The sequence below is a fragment of the Bos mutus genome, chromosome 22 (genome assembly GCF_027580195.1).
Source record: "Bos mutus isolate GX-2022 chromosome 22, NWIPB_WYAK_1.1, whole genome shotgun sequence".
Lineage (NCBI taxonomy): Eukaryota > Metazoa > Chordata > Mammalia > Artiodactyla > Bovidae > Bos > Bos mutus.
In genome coordinates this window covers 46,447,419-46,468,299 of record NC_091638.1, presented here as the reverse complement: position 1 = coordinate 46,468,299, position 20,881 = coordinate 46,447,419, and the positions used below count along the sequence as shown (strand labels likewise).

The following is a 20,881-nucleotide window of genomic DNA, read 5'->3' as shown; positions in this document are numbered from 1 at the left end:
CAAGGATTCTCAGGTTGTTTGACTTGAAAGCTCCCACTCAGTGCTCAGAATCCTGGCTTCTTTGGTGTCTCTCACTGTGCACTGTTAACCAGCCGTTGCCTCTGGGCACTTGAAGATTTTGCTATCTAATCTTTATCCTTGTAGTTTTATTTAACTTTTTTTTATTATTATTATAGGTCGTATATGAAATTAATTCCTCCGAGCTCTGCTCACTCAGTAGAATGGCTGCATAGGATAGATGCTTAGGAAACATGTTCTGATCGATTGATTCTGTCTTCTCTCCATTATCAAGAATCTGCTACTGTTCACATGCACATGGCATTATTTGGGGCATGACCCAAAGCTGTTCACACCCATTTCTTGGTCTCATTATATAAAGAATTAGAGGGTGTAGGAACACTCAGGACCATGGGCAGGGCAGTGTGAGGGTAGGTATTATTTGTGTTCAGAGCAAGTACAAAGACAGAAACATGGAGGCCGAAGAAAGAAGGAAGAGAAATGCAAGCTCAGTTCACATGCAATTAGACATTTTCCATTTTTAGCCTTCTGGCTTAAATTTGCATAATTCTTTTAAAAAGAGAAATTAATTATTTATGACTGTAGGTTTTAACCAAACTGTGCATTTAAAGTAATCACTCTGGGTAATTTAAATAAAATCTTTTCTGTAAACAGTTTATGCTCATTAGAATGAGAAAACTGTTGGTTTATTCAATTAAAAAAGGACATTACTGCCAGTTTGGATTTTCTCTCTCTCTCTTCTTTTTTTCCACTTCAAAATAGAGGGCAGCCACATTGAGACAGATGGGACTTAATTGACTTGTCTTAAAAGTGACAAGATTTTGCTTTCTTTTAAGTTTTAAAGATGATAGATTCCACAAGTCTTTTCAAAAACCAAACCACTATTTCAGAATACTGAAAAGAAGTTCTACCCTTTACTCTGACAGGCAGTGGGTACAGAAATAAATTTGTTCCCTGGCAAACAAGTGGGACTTCCTCACCAGCCCAGAATGAGTCAAAGAAGATAGTTCTAAACAAAGCTCTCCAGTGCTGTGATCTTTAAAAATACAAAAACATGTGCCTGCTTGGTGCTTTTCTGGGGGACACCATTTCCACTGTAGTTAAAGAGACTCTTTCAATGAAGCCTACCATGACTTCAGGTTGTTATTGTCTTTTACTCACTAGTTAGCTCCCTAAATCTTGCCTGGAAAATCCCATGGACGGAGGAGCCTGGTAGGCTGCAGTCCACGGGGTCGCACAGAGTCGGACACGACTGAGCGACTTCACTTTCACTTTTCACTTTCATGCATTGGAGAAGGAAATGGCAACCCACTCCAGTGTTCTTGCCTGGAGAATCCCAGAGACAGGGGAGCCTGCTGGGCTGCCATCTATGGGGTCGCACAGAGTCGGACACGACTGAAGCGACTTAGCAGCAGCAGCTGGCTCCCTAAATGATTACGGTCCCTTCGTACACTCTGCAAGAGTGACACCTGGGCTGTTTGATCAGAGCACGGCAGGTATGCAGCTCTGTCCTGAAGGTATACAGGTACCCAATGCTGGAAGTCCATGCTGGATCCTCCCATGTGTTTGGGTGTAGTGACTGGAAGCCATAGATCCACTTCCATTCCAGAAGCAAGACCCAAAGCTGATGTGAGAAGTACTGGCAGCATTTGGGGATAATGGGTTGTGTTCTGGATGGATTGGTAGAGACCAGGCATACTCCCGTCACAGACTTGCTTTGTAAAAGCCATATGGCTTTTCTAGACCTCTAAAATTAGGTAGTTGAATTGAATAGCTTCTTTTATTCTTCTTTCTCTTAATTAGCACAACTAATTTATTCAAATAAAATCGTAGCAGCCATCATATGAAAATAAGAGTGGCCTTGATTAATTTGAGGTCAGGGCCTCTGGTTCACAGAATTTGGAGGTTCCACAAAGCAGAGTTCATGAACCACTGGTATGTAGACAGTTGATAATACACTGCCTTAGTGAATCAGATCTCTTTGACTATGACAGAAATCCAGCTCAGTCAGACTTGTGTGATTAAGGAGGATCTATTGAACCATAAAACTGAAATGTCATAGTGTAGATCTCCTCAGGCATGGCTGGACCCAAGTGCCCAAGTGCAGTCAGGAGTCTGCCTCTTGCCATCTCTTGGCTTCACTTTCCTCTGTGCAGCTTTATTCTCCAGTGAAATTCTCCTTTCCTGTGGTTTGATGACTGTCACCAACAGGCTCCAGGTTTATATTTTGCCAGTGGAACCCCTTTCCCTCAGAAGAAAAAAATAATCTCTTTTTAGTCTATGATTCTAGCTGAGACCCTAGTGCCGACTCTCATGACTTCAGTCGTGTGTTATCTCTTTCTGAGCCAATCACAGTAGTCAACAGGATGGAGCATTCTGATTTACCAGGCATGAGTCACATGTCTCCCTTGGATTTAGAGGATAAGAGGAGTCAGCCCCAGTCTTGCCACAAGACCTGAGTGTAGGGGACAGGTTTTGTCTCACAAGAAAATGTGGTGCTATTACCAGAAGAAGGGACAAATTTTGTTCAGACAAAACGCTGTTCTGTCCATCTTCCTTCCAGATCTTATAGCCTACGAATCTAAGCAAATCCAGCTACACTTCTGCGTCTGCAAAGACAGTGTTCAGTTCTGATGATAAGACATATAGCTATGCAGAGAATAAACTGGTATTGTATAAAGGGAAAAAAAGATAACAGAAAGTAGAAAATGCCAACCCATCTCAACTGTCCTGAGTTAGTCATCTTTCTAGGAAGGAAATGATTCAATTATTTTTTGCTCTGTTATCATAAATACTTGTTGGTTCACCCCATGAAATCCCTCGACTGCACCAAAGGGGGAGCCAAGACTCTTAATAGGTTTTAGTCCTTTACTTCCTGTGTTATTTGCAGCTGTTTGGCTAGAATTTTTTTAAGCTCACGTTTCAACCAACTCTTGTATAAATGCCCAGAATTCATGGCTGATTGAGCTGCTTGAGCTTTTTAAGTGTAGACGTTGGGTATATATCTTTGCTAAAGGTTTAAGTAATGAGATAGTTTTGGCTCTGTAACCCATGCATATCAACCCTGACCTCAAGTATCTTCCTGAGAGAAGAGAGTTATGGGAGCAGATCATCATTTTGGTGATGAAGGGGCCAAAGCCTCTTACAGCCCTGAGCTAGAACCCTGGTGAATGAAGTGGTATCATAATAGGGACTTCTGTCTAGATCAGGGTGTGCAGTGACTTGCAGATAAAGTAGGTTTATACCTTTGCTCTGCCACTGCCACCCGCGCTAATCTGTTCAAGTCACTCTCATGAGGTAGTTTTCTCCTTTTAAAACAAGGATCATGATATTTACCATCTGTTACTATTGTTGCTTACTGAACATCCCCAAATATAGTGGTGTGGAACAATAATTTTCATATGCTCTGAATGCTGCGTCAGGAGTCTGGACAGAGAGTATCAAAAATGGCTTACTTACCCTTTACTTCAGGACATCTGGTATCCTAACTGTAAAGTGACTCAATGCTTTCTCTCTCCAGTGCTCTACCTTGCAAATGCCAGCCACCTCAGCCTCTATAAGCTTTGATTCTTTCCCCCTCAATTAGGTGTAACTTCTAATTTCTAATCGTCATTATCTTCCCTGTTCTGGAGTCTTGCAAATGACTCCAGGTAATGTATTAGAGTGATCACGAGTCTCACCTTATTGTTTTGCCTTCTTTGAAGAAACAAAGTCAGTGCTGATTATTGATCAATATCAAAGGACATTTGTTTCTTTTTTGTACTATATCCAGTTATCTTGTTGTTTGTGACAGGAGGGTTAATGCAGTATAAGTTATCCCATTTCAACCGCAGTAGAAAAATAGAAATAAGAGATGACATGAATATTAGTTTGTTTTACCTTTAAGACTATTTAATTAAATTGTTCTATTTATTTATTCATATTCAAGACTGAAAGCATATTGCTTTTAGATTAATTTTACCAAATAATAATGCTTATCTTATAAACATTTAAAGACAATGACAGTTTATTGGATATGGCATTGAGGTAATTTTTATTTAAATATGATACTATACTAAGTCAGTGTAATTGTGAAATAGCCTTTCTTATGCTTCTCTTGATTTCTTTATTATGTTGCCTAACATGTATTGGGTGTGAATGGCAAAATTTTATAGGTCAGTTTTTGGCGTTTGTATTCCTCTAGTTCTTAAGTGGAGAGGCAATGGCACCCCACTCCAGTACTCTTGCCTGGAAAACCCCATGGGCGCAGGAGCCTGGTGGGCTGCAGTCCATGGGGTCGCTGAGGGTCGGACACGACTGAGCAACTTCACTTTCGCTTTTCACTTTCATGCATTGGAGAAGGAAATGGCAACCCACTCCAGGGTTCTTGCCGGAGAATCCCAGGGATGGCGGAGCCTGGTGGGCTGCCAACTTTGGGGTCATACAGAATTGGACACGACTGAAGTAACTTAGCAGCAGCAGCAGCAGCAGTTCTTAAAGATGAACTTCAGAAGTATATTAGGCTCTTTGAGATTTGAACCAAAGTGGCAGTGATAGAACCTGACTTTCTTAAGTAAGACAAAAATTGTTTTGTAAAATAAAAGGAACAATAAAGTTTCTAGGAAATGAAGATATTCAATGAGTTACTCTGTTTTATGATTTAACTGTAAGTCAGTCAAGACCATGAGAAAAGCTTTACTGGAAATACACACAGACTTCAGTATTATAGGAACATGTGTTTGGAAAAATGTACTTAAAGATTGCCAAACGCCAGATTTGGGGGGATGGGGAGCAAGTGTATTTTGAGAGATTAGCAGCCCCAGTATATTAATAGATCTTCTTTTCTAAACATGCAAAAAAGAAGCCTGAAGTAGTATGGTGATCAGTATGTCAGCAGGCTTGATTAGTCGACAAAGCTCTTTTCTACCCTATTAGCAAGCAGGCCACTTCATTTTTATGTTTACTTTATATTCTCTTAATTATGCACTAATAGATTATTCTTAGTTTTTAGAAAAAGACTAATTGGATTATTTGACTTATTAACTCATTTCAAAAACAAACAAACAAACAAACAAAATGGAGTTTAGAGTCAGTCTGTTTTCCTGTCTTTAAAATGTAGGTGATTGTATTTGGCCTCTACAGTGGTCTTGAGGATTTTTCCTGAGGACACATTCAGAGCACTTAGCCCTGGTTTAGCATAAATGCTCAGCATGTACCTGCTCTCATTGTCAGTGAAGAGGATCCAATCTTGACTTGAGAAGTGCTTATATGCAAAAAGAGAGCCAATATTATTCAACAGGTGGCTTTGGCCATTCTTTGTGCAGGTAAACATAAAAATATGTACTGATGGGCTAAGGTGAGAGCAATATATAAGAAAAAGAAAATTTGCATAGAAATAAACTTCTCAAAGACTAGAATCACAGAGCTGGGGGTTTCCTGAAGAATCCCCTAACAGTATCATCACAGGTTCAACTGTCACCCACAGCTCATACCATTACCCTTTACTGTATCCACTTCTATAAGATACAGGCTTGACGGATGAAAGAACTGTATTATCTCTTGCTTTTACTTAAGAGCTTATTAAGTTTTTCATAGGTGACAGGAAGTGGCAAGGACCAAGCTGAACCTTTGAGATAGGGATGGTGGTGGTGGTGGTTTGGTTACTAAGTCGTGTCTGACTTTTGTGACCCAATGGACTGTAGCCCACCAGGCTGCTCCGTCCATGGGATTCTCCAGGCAAGAACACTGGAGTGGCTTACCATTTCCTTCTCCAAGGGATCTTCCTGGCCCAGGAATTTAACCCGGGTTTCCTGCACTGCAGGCAGATTCTTTACTGACTGAGCTATGAGGGAAGCCCCTGAGATGGAGATAGAGAGAGAAATAAAGATAGAAATAAATCTATCCATGAGATGTATGACTTAACAGATTGGCCACTACAAAGTATACCATTGACATGGTCTCTCCTTTGTGAGTATGCAGAACACTTGTTTACCTTTATTTCTGGCAGAACATTTGTTTCCTCTCTTTTTTTTTTTTAATGTCAAATACTGTCTATATACTCTCTCCACTGCAGACATGGAGGGTAACTTGAGATAATTCATTTTGCAATTAATAAAGGATGTGTGTTGAGGGGAGGTTGTCTTTCTTAGGGGCCCGATATTTCTAGTTTAGTTGCTACACAGATTTGTGGTCCAGCAGTTTGGCAGATCCTTGCAAGCTCTCTTGAAGACATCTGTTGAGTGAAGTAATGGTTTCATTGCAGACTCATGAGTTTCATTAATTTTCCTCTGAGGGTTTTGTTTTGTTTGTCTCCTTCTGTGGAGACATCTATTTTGGAGGATTTCAAGTTTTTTGGCTCACCATCTCCACTGGTAAGGCCTCTCTTGGAGGGCCATTCTGGTCATTGATGACTGTTCTGGTTCTCTGAGTCTATGACCTGCCAAACGGCTCTCTACTTTTAGACATCACGGCCCATGTCTCTCCCAGGCGGCTGCACATCCAGGTGGTGGGAGGCTGAAGCAAACTATTAGGACTTTCCTCTGTTGAGCCTGTTGGTACTTCTCTTTCTACATCCCTTTCCTCCCCCGTCCTTCTCAGTACAGTGTCTCCTTATATGGCTCTGAGTTGGCTACAAGTTCATAGTCTCAGAGGAATTACATGACATGCATAAATTATGAAACATTTTCGCAAATTAAGTTTTAATTAAAACCAGCAGCTTAGAATATCCAACTGGAAGCAGTCACAATGTTGAAAAGTGACACTGGTAGGGTGGGAGTTCAGGAGAAGGTCTGAGTGGGTTTGCATCCTGTTCAGATATTTCCAAAATGAATCCTGCAGAAAAGAGCTTCCTTCCCTATCAGATCCTCCTTAATCTACACTGATCCCTGGCCTGCCATGTGGAACAATGTGGTTTCCAAGCAGGAAATATATCCACATCATGGTGGTGGCTTTTTATCTGGACTTTGCCAGATCTCCTTTTGATTCTACCAACCCCGTATTCTCATAGGGAACCAGCAGGGCCTTGGACTTCCCCACATTGCCAGAACTCCAGATAATTTTTCAGCAAAATGGCCACCCATAATAATGCTGAAGAATGACAATTTTAATTAGGAATGTATTTTTCCAGTACAATGCAGGTTCAAGCCTGATGAGAAATGACTTCTTATTGTGAGAATTTTCAGAACTTGGTAACAAGCAAAAATGTCTGGGGCTTTCCCCCAGCCGATAGTCCTCAGCTATATGTAATGTGAGAACTGTTCTGGTCTGCCCATTAATAATCCACATTTTCCATGTCCCCAGAAATATCTGCCATCAAGTGAATAATTTATGCAGGCTTGCTTTTCATCTAATCAGGGCTCTACTGCTGCAAAAAAAGACACTGGATTTTTTCATTCAAAATTAGGTTTGAAAAACCTGACCCTCAGTTATTAGTCTTCATCTTTTCTACTAAATAACCTGAGTATGCTGGTGTACAGTGGTCAAGACAGTGTTCTCTGGAAACCTGAAACACAGCAAGCTCTTGACCCTCTAGGCATTTTACAGTTTAATATTTTATCTGCCTTAAACTCTTTTGGAACATGGAAAAGACTCATCCTTATAATCTGTATTTTTAAATTGCTGGGAGATTTTTAAGGATGATAATACTTAGAATGTTGGTTTGGAGTGTTGAAACTGACATTGGAAAGAGAGAATCCTGGTCAGAGTATAAATCAGGAATATACGGTGCCCTGTGATCAATAATTAAACTTCTTGAAAAGTAGATACTGTATGTAGGATGTTTATTACAGAGTCATCCATTTAGTGACAAGGTGATAGATAGCTAATGATAAGGAATTTGATAAGTAATATTTTTATATTCAAATAATTGAATAATTAACATTAACTGAAATCAACAGTGGATGTTAGTACCATCATTGGTTTTAGATGTCTTCTTTTGCTTGTCTTTGATATCTAATTTCTTGGTCTCCAAAATCACTGAGGACAGTGACTGCAGCCATGGAATTAAAAGACCCTCACTCCTTGGAAGGAAAACTATGACAAACCTAGACAGCACATTAAAATCAGAGACATCACTTTGCTGACAGAGGTGTTTTTTCCAGTAGTCATGTATGAATGTGAGAGTTGGACCATAAAGAAGGCTGAATGCTTGGAGAATTGATGCTTTCGAACTATGGTGCTGGAGAAGACTCTTGAGAATCTCTCGGACTGCATGGAGATCAAACCAGTCAATCCTAAAGGAAATTAACCCCAACTATTCCTTGGAAGGACTGATGCTGAAGCTGAAGTTCCAAAACTTTGGCCAGCTGATGTGAAAAGCTGACTCCTTGGAAAAGACCCTGATGCTGGCAAAAGAAGAGGGGTTGACAAAGGATGAGATGGTTAGATAGCATCACCTATTCAGTGGGCATAAATTTGACCAACCTCCGGGAGATATGGAAGGGCAGGAATGCCTGGAGAGCTGCAGTCCACAGGGTCACAAAGAGTTGGACGTGATGTAGCAACTAAACAATAAGAAACATGCATTTCTTGTGTGATTTTTTTAAAGAGACATTTTAAACAACACATTTATTGCAAAGAAAGGTCTTTCTGTCTTTATTTTTCTTGACTTGCTGTTGGACAGAAAAATTAATGTTCCATCTGTATCCCAAACTAGATGTTGAGAAATCACTATTAAATTATATATAGTCAGGCAAGATATTACCTAAACTAATAAAAGTAAGATAATTTGGAATACATACATACCATTCTCTTCATGATCTTTCCAACAAGGTTTGAAAAACTTACAGGATATGATAGGAAAATTGGATTGGGTACTTAAAAATTGTTTTGAAGTAGAAAAGTCACTTATGTTTATCTTCTTTCATTGATCCTGTTTTTCTTCTTGTCTTCCACCCTGCAGGGTTACCTATCTCTACCTCTGTTCCTATTCTTTCCTCCTCATCCTCCTTCACCACTGTTATGACAAGGTTTTACTAGATAAAGCCGTGGGACTAGGGATTATAGAGGGAGCAACCAAGTGTACACATTTAAGGAGCTAGAGAAAGAATATGGAGCAGTAGGAACAAATTAACACTCAGGAGAAAGCCTGGGGAGGGGGAGATTTTAAGAAGGAGACTCTGAGAGACACCCTTTGTCTTCTGACTTATGCAATATGCTCAGAAAGGCCAAGATAGCTTTTGGTCTTTGGAAAAATACGATGCCCTGTGTGATTTTCCAGGCAATAGTACTGGAGTGGATTGCCATTTCCTTCTCCAAGGCATCTTCCCAACCCAGGGATCAAAGCCGGGTCTCCCGCATCGTAGACAGACACTTTACCGTCTGAGCCACCAGGGAAGTCTTGTCATATACATACCCTTGGAAATCTTTTGAGGAAATTATTGCTGAGTATTTTTTAAGCTGAGCAAATGGTAGGGAATTATTTTGACAAATCTCTTGATTTGTATGAGTAAAATGTAGTTGTGAGTAGCCATGGTTTATGTCTAGAGATGGCTAACTGCAAGTATCTATGGGAATAATGAGAACAACCCAGTTCACTAAGGATGCCCCCACGGCTCATACTGAGCTGGAAGCCTCTAGAAGCCAAATCTCATGGATGGACATGGGCTCCCATGGCACGACTGGTGGCGAGTTCTGTCGGTCTCACTGCACTGCCTTCACGTGCTGGCTGCACTCTCAGGCTCCATCTGATGGTCTGTCCCCAGCAGCACATCCTCTCAGACTTTAGTGGAGAGGGGAAAGGGAGGAGGAGAGAAAGATGGAGGTGGTGTAATATTTGGTTACTTCTAGAAAAGTCCTAATTAGACTAGGCAAGGTCACATGTCCACCCTGAGCTAGTTTTGGGGGCCAGTGATGAATTATTTGACTGAGATCTGGGCACTGCCCACATCATGGGACTTGGAGTAGAACCTTACCCTCCTACTAGGGGAACTACTAGGAAAGAAGGAGGTTAACGGTGAGAGCAAAGGGACACACGTCCACCATAAGAGTCACACACTGCCTAAGGACATTTATTCAGGCCTTACCACTTCTTCATGTAACCCACTATGAAGAGGTGATGGCCAGTTGAGAAGATTTGTGATCTCCAGTCTGTGGGTTTATCTGTGGGCCATGAGGCCCTTGTTTATTAGTATACCTCTCACACACCATCAGGTCGGGGCACTCCTGAGAATTCTAGGGCTCACAAGGTCATGGGGCCTTCCCAGGTGATGCTAGTGGTTAAGAACCCCTCTGTCACTGCAGGAGATGTAAGATGTAACAGACGTGTGTTTGATCCCTGGGTCGGGAAGATCCCCTGGAGGAGGGATGGCAACCAACTCTAGTATTCTTGCCTGGAGAATTCCATGGACAGAGGAGCCACTGAGGGCTACCGTCCCTAGAGTCGCAAAGAATCAGACACAAGTAAAATGTCTTAGTACACATGGACATAAGTGTCTTAGTACATGTGTACATACTATGATTTCTCTGTTGAGAAATTCAGAGCTCAGAGATGATACATTGTTGCCTAAATTCTTATGGCTCATAAGACATAAAAGTAGGATTGAAACCGCATCTCCTAAACTCTAAGGCCCTCCTTCCTTCCTTTCTCTTTCCTTGTTCCTTCCCTGCTGCTACTGCTAAGTCACTTTAGTCATGTCCAACCCTGTGCGACCCCATAGACAGCAGCCCACCAGGCTCCCCCGTCCCTGGGATTCTCCAGGCAAGAACACTGGAGTGGGTTGCCATTTCCTTCTCCAATGCATGAAAGTGAAAAGTGAAAGTGAAGTCGCTCAGTCATGTCCGACTCTTAGCGACCCCATGGATTGCAGCTTAACAGGCTCCTCCGTCCATGGGATTTTCCAGGCAAGAGTACTGGAGTGGGGTGCCATTGTCTTCTCCGGTTCCTTCCCTATCTTCCTCCAAAAAGTACTTCTTCCTGAATTCTTACTAAGGGCCAGGTATGGTACAGGTCTAGTTCCTGGTGATACGATGATGAATAAATTTTTAATTTATGTGGTCCCTAGATGGATCTTGGGTTCTTATGTAGAGAAGTAAAATAATAATAAAGAAGATTATAGAATGCAATAAATCTTAAGACTGGAATAAATAAGATGATTTCATAGAAAGACTACAGGACTTCCCTGTGGCTCAGACGGTAAAGAGTCTGCCTGCAATGTGGGAGACCCAGGTTCAATCCCTGGGCCAGGAAGATCCACTGGAAAAGGAAATGGCAACCCACTCCAGTATTCCTGCCTGGAAAATCTCATGAATGGAGGAGCCTGGTGGGCTACAGTCCATAGGGTCGCTCAGCCACGACTGAGCGACTTCACTTTCACTTTTTCATTTATAGAAAGACTTGGGGTTGAGATAGGAACTGCTGTCAGAGGAGGTGCCTTCAGAGCTGGAATCTAACAGATGGGTAAAAAATAGTGGGCGTCAGGAAATTGAATGGTGGGAGAGCCTCAGCCAATCAGAAGAAAACCAGTTGAAGGCTTTGAGGTGAGTGAGGCTTAGACAGCAGGGCCAGCAAAGCACCGGGATAATACTTTTAGATTGTTCTAGGCGCAGTGTAGAGGAAGGATCAGGGGAAGGAGTATAACTGAGATGGATGAGCAACAAACGTGGCTTAGCGTGGGGTGGCAGACATGGGCGAAAGTGGACAGAACCTCCACCACTGTATCCTAGCTCATCAGAGACCTGCTTCTCATGTAGGTCTTGGAGTTTGAACCAGTGAACAGAACTTCCTCGGATATGTAGAAGAGTAGGAATCTTTACCAACATTGCTTAGTGAGGAAGAATGGAGGATTATAAATGTAAACATCATGCACAGAGTGGGGGAGGGGGAAGCGAGCAAACACAGGGAACCTTTGCAGCAAACAAGGATTTGTCACTCATTCATAACAGCCCAGGCAAGGGGCCAGTTTCACAAATGAAATAAACATATGCAGGCTTTTTTCATTTTCTTTTATACAGTTGGCAGAAAAATACTTTATGTCCCATTTGGTCTTTACATATTTCATAGTAAATGTGTTGTTTTGATCAATTGATCTTTAATTGAGTTTTATTTTTGAAAAAAGAGTCCACTCAACTCCAGAAGTCCGTTCAGCTGGAGTGATGAATGTCCCCTCACTTGCCGCTGTGGCTCTTAAGTGGGATTCTGAGATGTAAGTGAAGTAAATGAGAAAAGTTAAAACAAAAACATCCCCTTCCCCTCAGTGCAGGAACTTGGTTTTGAAATACATTTACTTACCATTAGGGACTCAAAGCCCACTAGGATCTCTTCCACTTCTAGTAGGGCTCCTTACAATTGTTTTCCCTGGCTCACCTTAGCATGCAGGTCTCTAAAATTGCCCCACAGTTCGGTCCCTGCACTCACTTCCTGGGTAATCTCGTTTTCAAGCTGTCTATCCTACACCTCTGCTTGCAAGTCCAGGAGACATCCTCAAGTTGTCAGTTTTAGACAAAACGGAACCTTTTTTTTCCCCCCTCAAATATGCTTCTCAAACAGTTTTCATCTTCTCATTAAGGCTCTATTTTTTAATTTACCTGGCCCAAAGGTCTTAGATGCAACCTTGATGTCTCTCCTTCTCTCATATTATCAGCCAGTCCATCATCCCACGTCTCAGACAGATCTAGAATCAGACCACTGCCTGCTGCCTCCACTACCAGCACTAACTCTTTCATCTCTCATTCAGATTATTCAGCAGTCTTCTCACTGGCCTCCCCACTCAAACACTATCTTTGCTGCTCTCTGGTTATGTGACCTTGTAGTTTCATGGAAAACTGGGGTGAAAATAGAACTTACCTAATAAAGTTTCCGTGAGTTTTCAGTAAAGAGTCAGACACAACTGAGCATGCACACAAGCAAACACAAAGCACTTAGAATGAGGGATAGTAAGTCATGGCTGTTACAACTGCCATTGCTGCTGTTGTCTACACTGCAGCATGTGGTTTCCATCCAAGACAACCTGATGGCCCAGAATGACGGGTAAAGCGCCAGCAATGACATCTACCTTCCTGGCAGCAGGATAGGAGTCCTTTTAAGGGTACTATCTGGAAAAGCCACACGCATGGCTATCTCACTGACCACAATTGAATCCCACCAAGTTCTAATAGCGTCATTTAGCTAAGCCTGGCTAACAGTTGGGTTTCCATTACCCAAAAAGGGCAGTGTGGCAGTTACTGTAACTAGCAGTTAACTATGCTATGAATAGGCAGTATGTGGTGTGCTGATGACATTTGATATGAGAGGTCAGACGGGGTCTTCTTTGAGACAGTGACAGCCAGGTGACAGTGACAACCAGGTGTTCGCTGGACAAGGAGGGAGGGTAGGAGGGAGCATTCTGAAATGAGGGAAGGGCAAGTATGTCTGTGATAGGAGAAGGCAAGGTAAATACTTGTGCTGCACCGTACATCATGGGCTTCTGAGGTGACAGTAGTGGTAAAGAACCTGCCTGCCAATGCAGGAGGCGCGAGATGCAGGTTCAATCCCTGGATCAGGAAGTTTCCCTGGAGGAGGGCATGGCAACCCACGCCAGGATTCCTGCCTGGAGAATCCCATGGACAGAGGATCCTGGCAGGCTACAGTCCATAGGGTCTCAAAGAGTTGGACATGACTGAAGTGACTTAGCCAGCACACATACATCATACACCACATGCTGCGAAGCATGGTAGGCTACATTCTCCATCCAGACTTTTCTGTAAGGAGTGGTGCCAGAATTTCTCATTCCCCCTTCCTTATATGGGGGACTCCCAGATGGAGTGGCCTGAGAGGCCCCCCCAGATCTTGGGTTGGTGCTAACACCTTTGGTCTGCATGAGAAGCAAAACTTTGAGCCTGACAGTTAAAGCAGAAGTGAGGCCTGCAGAGAGATATGACTTTGAGTTGACTTTCAGCTCCGGCATTTCCTGACTGGGTGACACTGGCAAAGTTCTTAGCCATACTAAGTATTCTCTATTTCCTCATCTATGAGACTGATACTAACATATAACCCATATATATATAACATATATATAACATATAACATATAACTAACATATAACCCAAAGCTTTGGGGACCAAAGCTGCTCAAGATGTAAAGTGCTTAGCCAAGTACTGCTGCATTGAGAGTGGTCACTCAAGAGAGGCTGTTTCTGTTACTCTCCCTTTATCTCTGTCACTCTCTTGAATGACACATTCTCAGTCTTTCCGGATTTGAATGTGAAGTGTTCTACAAATGCATTCCACATCCCAAGAATTTTCCCTGGGAATGTGCGAGCCTACCATATACTATAACTTCTTTCTTTCTTTATGCTTCCTTTAAAAACGTGACTAGCGGATGTGAATAGTTGGTTATAAAGTCATACAGTTAGGGGGCATTTGGTCTGAAGGAATCTGAAGCTGTTTGTGCAGATCCTGATGTATTAATAGTAAGTGAAGAAACAGACATAGGGAGGTGGAGCCTGGTTGACAGTGCCTGACAAAGTGACTTTGGAGAAGAAGAGGTCTTGAGAAAGAGAAGTTGCCTTGCCTCAGGCTGAGTGGTGATGGGAAATTCCTGGGCTAGTTTTTTGCACATCCATGGGTTAGTGAGACAATGTGCATATCTGCAGATGTCTGTACCAAGGGTATGGGGATTATCCTCTGGCAGAAATATTCCTTTTTCTCTTGTAAGCCATTGTCTTGGATTATCAACGTGGTGTATGTGTTCGTGAAGGTGTAGACTGCAGTCAGTTAACCCAGTTGTCTTCCTGGCATCCACCCTGGACATACCCCAGTAATAAGGTACTTTCTTTAACCAGGTGGGCACCAGTCACAGTCACAGAGAAATGCGTAGAGACTGCCACACAGAGCAGGTTCCCTCATGTCCTCAAGGAGCTTGTGAACTAGCAGAGGAGAGACATTAAACTAACTACATAGATATTGCAGATATTCTCTGAACTACAAAGAAAAAGTACAATGAGACCTTTAGAGACCATTGTGTCCCCGAGTATCCTTTGCTGTTCCTTGTTTTTTGAGCCCACTACAGACATTGCTAATTGGTTATAACATTCTTTCCATAAAATATAACTTCAAAATCTCTCTCAACATGGCCCTATGGAAATACATTACCAATCTGTCAGACGTGACTCTTGAAGCTAATCTTTTTTGCCATCTAAGAACTGGCCCATTCCCCAGCCCTCCCTGGATCATCCATTTATACAGATAAGCACTCTGACCAAAGGCTAAAATGCATGTGCCTCAGGACTCCAGCTAGAGGCCGGGGGAGTCTAGTGTCCCACTGGTCTGGCTCCTGGGTCAGAGCACTGCACAGTGTGAATGTTGCAGGAACCGTGTGTCATCAAGAGCGTGGACTCCCAGTCAGTAGCATCTGCAGCTGCCAGGGAGCCCATCTCAATTTGCTGTGTTCTATTCTGAGGCTTCTTTTCCAAGGTCCAACCTGTGTGTGGCATTGCAGGCTATAATTTATGTTATTTAAAAGCTCTGGTAGGAAAGTTGTTCTTTGTTCTCATGAATTATTTCTTAAGGAAAATATATGTTTTGTGGAGAACTTGAGGGCAGCCTCAAACTGAGGACATCACCACAAAAACTTGGTCTCTCATTTTCCTGCCCAGGATTTCTTCTCTTGTGCTTAAATGGGTGACTCAAAATGAAGAGTTTCCTGCTCCACCAAGATAAACCTGAGAGAGGGAGAGAAAGGGCAGCTCTCATTTTTAAGAGGCCTGTCAAGTCCCACGATTTGTGCAGGCCTTGACTTTGGTATTTAATTCATCAAACAGTTATAATTCTCATCACTGTCCAATGCATTTCATATCATCTGTGATTCAACACAGATTCTTTCCTAAGGAAGCATACATCTGTCATGCTATTAATGTTTGCATTTCCAAAGTTTCTTTTATGTTGTGAAAAGATATTTAATATTTAAGACTCTTATTTAAGTGACTCTTCATTTTAGGCTCAATTTCTCACCTCTTGATACATTTCTGCACTCTTGAGAAGTGCTGGAGAAACATGTGAGCTTCCTTTTTAATAGTGGCAGCTATAAGTAGGAGGAAGGAATCAAGAAATCATGCTCGTATTTCTGTCTTCCTAAATTGAGAGACCTTTCAGCATGAAAGTGCTTGGAAATTGGTTGTTGGGCGGGTGGGGTCTGCCTTTTGAGGACATTCTCTGGACCATTCTGGAGCATCTATGAGATACAAGACACCTTGTTGGTTTGAGTTTATCCCTTTGATCTTTTATTGGGCTCCATCCACGGGGCAGGGCCATATGATAGGTTCAAGAAAGCCCCAGTCTTAGTGTCTGTGAAGACAGAGTATTCTTCACAGGGACAAAAGAATGGGAAAGGCAGGAAGGAGGTTCAGACCATAGGATGCCTGGTTTCGTTATCTTTCATATTCTGGCAGTTCCAGTGTTACAAACTCTAGAGACATAGAGAGTTTGTTGGCATAATTCCCAAGTGTTTGTGGCCATTTTTAACATGTGAGTTGAATTGAATTTGTACATTCTAAAGTCAAATGGACAGAGAAGCCTGGTGTGCTGCAGTATTTGGGGTCGCAGAGTCGGACACGACTGAGCAACTGAACTGACTGAAAGTCAGATACCTGCCCCTCCTCAAATTTACTTTCTATGGAACATCATATAATTACATAATGTCTCAATGTCATTGTATTTCTCACCTGTAAAATGAGGATAATAAAGAGAACCTAGTATTGGGTTATTGTGACTTAGGGGGGTGATGCAAATAAAGGTCTTAACACTGTGCCGGCTGACAAGTTCACACTTGATAAAGTTCACACTTGTTAGTCTCTATGAAAAGACTTGAAAATGATGTAATTCTTACATTTGGTATTTAATATATGGATAATGTTAATTCCATTCCAGATTAGAAAATTGCTTTTCAAAACACTGCACGCTGTAATGGCAATTACAAACACCATGACACTAAACCACAGCTTAAAAGTCTCACTGTAGAAAAATAGATAAATATGTCTCCTAAGTATTCAATCTTTTTCCGCATACCTATAATCTCAGTCCCTTCCCTGTGCTGTTGGCATAGCTATTATGTCTTATTTTATTTATTGACTGACTGCCTTTTCATTGTTCTTAGAGTATCAGCCTTACTTTATATGCATGGATTCTTGTGCATGCTTCCTTAACCAGCAATAAAGGGAACAGTTACTGTGCTGCAAAGCAAGAAAAACTGGCTTTAAATTAAGTGACGTTCTTCAAATGGTCTTGCCTCTGTGTACAGCAGAGCGTCTCAGCTTTGGCACGGTGGGCGTATGGGCCGTGTAATTCTACCACTACATATGGTAATGGGGGCTGTTCTGTGCATTCTAGGAAGTTTAGCAGAATGCCTGGTTTCTACCCACCAGAGGCCAGTAGCTCTTATTCCCTCCCGGGCCCCAGGTTTTGACAGCCCCACATGTCTCTGGACAGTCCTCAGCAATAGGGAACTGTCGGCATACAGGAAGAAGGAACTGCTCTCTGTTCCTATGGAAGCACTTTCATAGTGCTTTTGATCACCGGACAGAAGAACCTCAGGTCCAGCTTTGCAGAAGGCTACCAAAAACTACCCAATACATGCACTGTCAAAGTCACAGATTATCTCTTGACACTAAGACTTAAGGTAGCAGGTGAAATAATCAACACCATAACTTTATGTGGGGAAATGACTTGGCTTTGGTTGTTATTTTCCTCCCCATTTTGGTCCTTCCATTTGCCAATGACAGCCAAATGAAGTTTTACAGTTAATCTTCACTTCTTATATAATGATTTTTTTTTCTTTTTTCTCCTTATTTTTCAGCTCCCTCAGGCACAAAAGGTAAAACTCTTTTCCATCACATTCCAGTCATCCCCAGAACTCACGAATCATGCATGCCTCCATGGTCTTGTGCGTTCGGTGTTGTTCATGACCAGTGAAATGGTTTTCCTCTTAGGACTTCAGGAGCCTGAAGTTGGACAGGAGCAGAAAGACCCACAGACTTGACTGTCCACTAGCCCTTTGCCAAATGAATCCCACCAGAAAGCCCTTTGGTGGCCATTGGTTTGGGGATGAATCTGTGCTCAACCATTTTGCTAAGAATTCGCAAATAATAGCTGAAGAATAAGTTTGTCACATTCCTTCCAACATAACATTTCAGATTGTCCCTGGGATACTTTCCTCGGGAGATAATGTGAATAATTATTAAGGCCCAGTAATTATTTTAGTTTCTGAGCTCTTAAGCCAAATCCCTAAAACTCCCCTTAAGTTTCATTAATTGAAAAATCAGCAGCTACCTTGCTTGTCTCAATACCCATACCACCCAGAGAGCATTAGAGCAGAGTTCTTGCCAACAGTCAGACCCTTTCACTGATCCTTATTATCTGTCTGAGATGAAGTGGTGCCACCATGTAGAGTGTTTGCTGTCCAGAACGATTACGTGTGGTTGCAGTGCTGGCTTTGTTGTATCATCCATGGCTTGTCACTGCATCCTAAGGACAGTTGTGGCAGAGTACATATCACATGATGCTTGGTGTGTGGTTCCTGTGTATTTCACAAATGCAAGCAAGATTTTCAGACAACAGAGCAATTTCTGGGGCTATAATGTGAGTTGGTTTCAAGAGTTGAGGTAAGGCACCAACTTAATCTGACCCTCCTAAGCTCTCCACTTTGGAGCAGAGATGATTTGGTTTTGTCTCACTAAGATAGCACAACTGCTCTACAAAAGACAGTCTGTTCAGACCATATGGACAACCAGAGGCCTAGAAATCATTACACAGTTACTCAAATACGTTTGAGATATTTAAACAAGGCAAGACATGCTAGTGTGTGACTTGGCTTGTGGTGATGTTTGATTACACTTCAGTGCCATCACAAAAGGACTGAACACTTCATTAAAAGTTAAAGTATTTGAGTAGAGCAAGAGCTTCCAGGGTAAATATATGGTCAGAATTCCACATTATCTGGAAGGCTTGGCATCTTTGATAGGTTATGCTTGCTTAATTGCCCACATTAGAAATTTCTTTGCAAAGACTTAAACTGAGTATCTAAAAATGGACTGGCCTCAACTTACTGGTACTTATTCATCAAATTTCCACTAATCCATAGACAAAAGCATTCTGTTATAGAAGATTCCTCATGAATTTGAAGTGTCATCAGCCATGGAATTTTAAAACAAAGTTCAAAACAAACCAGCACAGAATATGGTAATAACAAATGTTGCTGGGCCATATGAGTTCTCAATAGCACTTAGCTCATCACTCTTTTCTTCTATTGTCATATCTTGACTCACATTACATGCCCTGCAGAGTGAAGCACATTATTATTTATGGTCATAGAAAGTTCAAAAGTGAGGAAGATGCTCCAGTGGCTTTTCCTCTGTCCCAGAGATGTTATACTGCCCAACAGACTTGTTCTGCAGCCCTGGATGACAAAAAATAACCCTGCCTTCCCTTCCTCACTGTGGCTACAAATTGTCTTCTTTCAATTAAGACAGAGAAAGGTGTTTATTTTAAACAAAAAATTAGAGGGGTCTTGTGTGAAATGATTTCAGAACTCTTTGGATAGTTTCTGGGCAGTTCAGCTCTTTGGAGGAGTTTGACTGTAAACCTTGGGGATCTAGGCTGGAAGCTGAGGTGGTTTGAGGAGAGGCACATTGCAGACTGAAAGCATTCCCCTCAGGACCACTGGTCTCAGTAGATGATGTATGAGCATACCTGCCCCTCACGTTCCTTCCCTTCCCCTCCCCAGTGTTACCAAAGGCTTTTGATAGAAAGTTCTTACAAGCATCAGTTCCCCTCAAATAATTATCTTGCTAATGAATTATCAAGATATGACAAAAGAGCCCAGAAAGAATGTGATGCTTCTCTTCTTTCATTAAAACTGTGTATCACCTGCCTGAATTGCCTAGATGGAGTCAGAAAGAAAGGGAGACTGAATTTGAAACCCCAACAAAGCAAAGGCTTTCAGAAACAATTGTTTTGAGAGATTTCTTCCCGAAGACTTTGACATTACCCATAGATTTCACTCATCCATGTACATGATTATAATTAGTCCCTTCCAAACCCAAGAGTTTGTTGTTCTGTGGGTAAAAGGGAGGTATCTCCAGCTGCTGTGTCTTTGGCCGGCTTTTCACATGAGGTCATGAGTGCATACGTTGAACCATATGGTGTCTACATTTGTGCTGTGTTTTTGTTGGAATCTCTCTTTGAATCATCTGCAACTGTTTTCTCTATAAATATTTTAAATAGTTATGTCTCTGTAAACATGCTTATTTTAATCTCTTGGCTGATCTACAACTAAAAATGTCCCATTTGGATATCCCTCTTATGTGTAGCAGTAATTAATGATTGTTGTCTATAAATTATCATTTTTGTGATTCTAATAATTTGAGAGTTTTCCAAATATTCTAACCCTGTTGGCTATTTTCTAGAACAATGGTTTGCACCAAAAAAAAAAAAAAAAAAAAAGGTTTTATTTTTCCTTTGATTCTTAAACACCTCTGAGATAATTTCTAGATTCTATAAATTTTAACCCTTAATACAAAGTAGGAGTGATAGTATACTAACTGGTTATAAACTTGATCAATAAATATTTTCACCAAATACATAGGCAGTGTTCTGAAGTCTTGGTTAAAAAACTTGTAGCAATACAGACCTGAAGCCTTCAGGCCAATACAAATCTGTTCTTTTTAGTGAAAATTGAACCACTTTCTCCTTTGGATACATTGTTCTTGAGTTCAATAATGGAGAAAGGTCCATATTTTGTAGAACAGTACAACAGTTTGCATTTTTTCTCTTATATTATTCTTGACGTCTACGAAAATGTCTGGGAGATTCCATTTTATAATAATAACAGAATTGCCCAGAGTTGTTTGCAAATGTATATTCGGTAGTCACAAAAACAGTCCAGTTTTCAAACTGCATATTCATCTAAGTAGGTTCT

At 41.5% G+C, this 20,881-nt stretch overlaps 1 protein-coding gene across 1 annotated transcript in view; it reads left to right on the top strand.

The window, feature by feature from the left end:
* The window catches only part of CACNA2D3 (calcium voltage-gated channel auxiliary subunit alpha2delta 3), a 901,045-nt gene that overhangs the window by 647,023 nt on the left and 233,141 nt on the right, over window positions 1-20,881 (top strand). Inside the window, exon 14 of the mRNA XM_070359574.1 lies at window positions 17,762-17,779. Within this exon, the coding sequence (XP_070215675.1) occupies window positions 17,762-17,779 (18 nt within the window). The remainder of the gene's footprint in view (window positions 1-17,761; window positions 17,780-20,881) is intronic.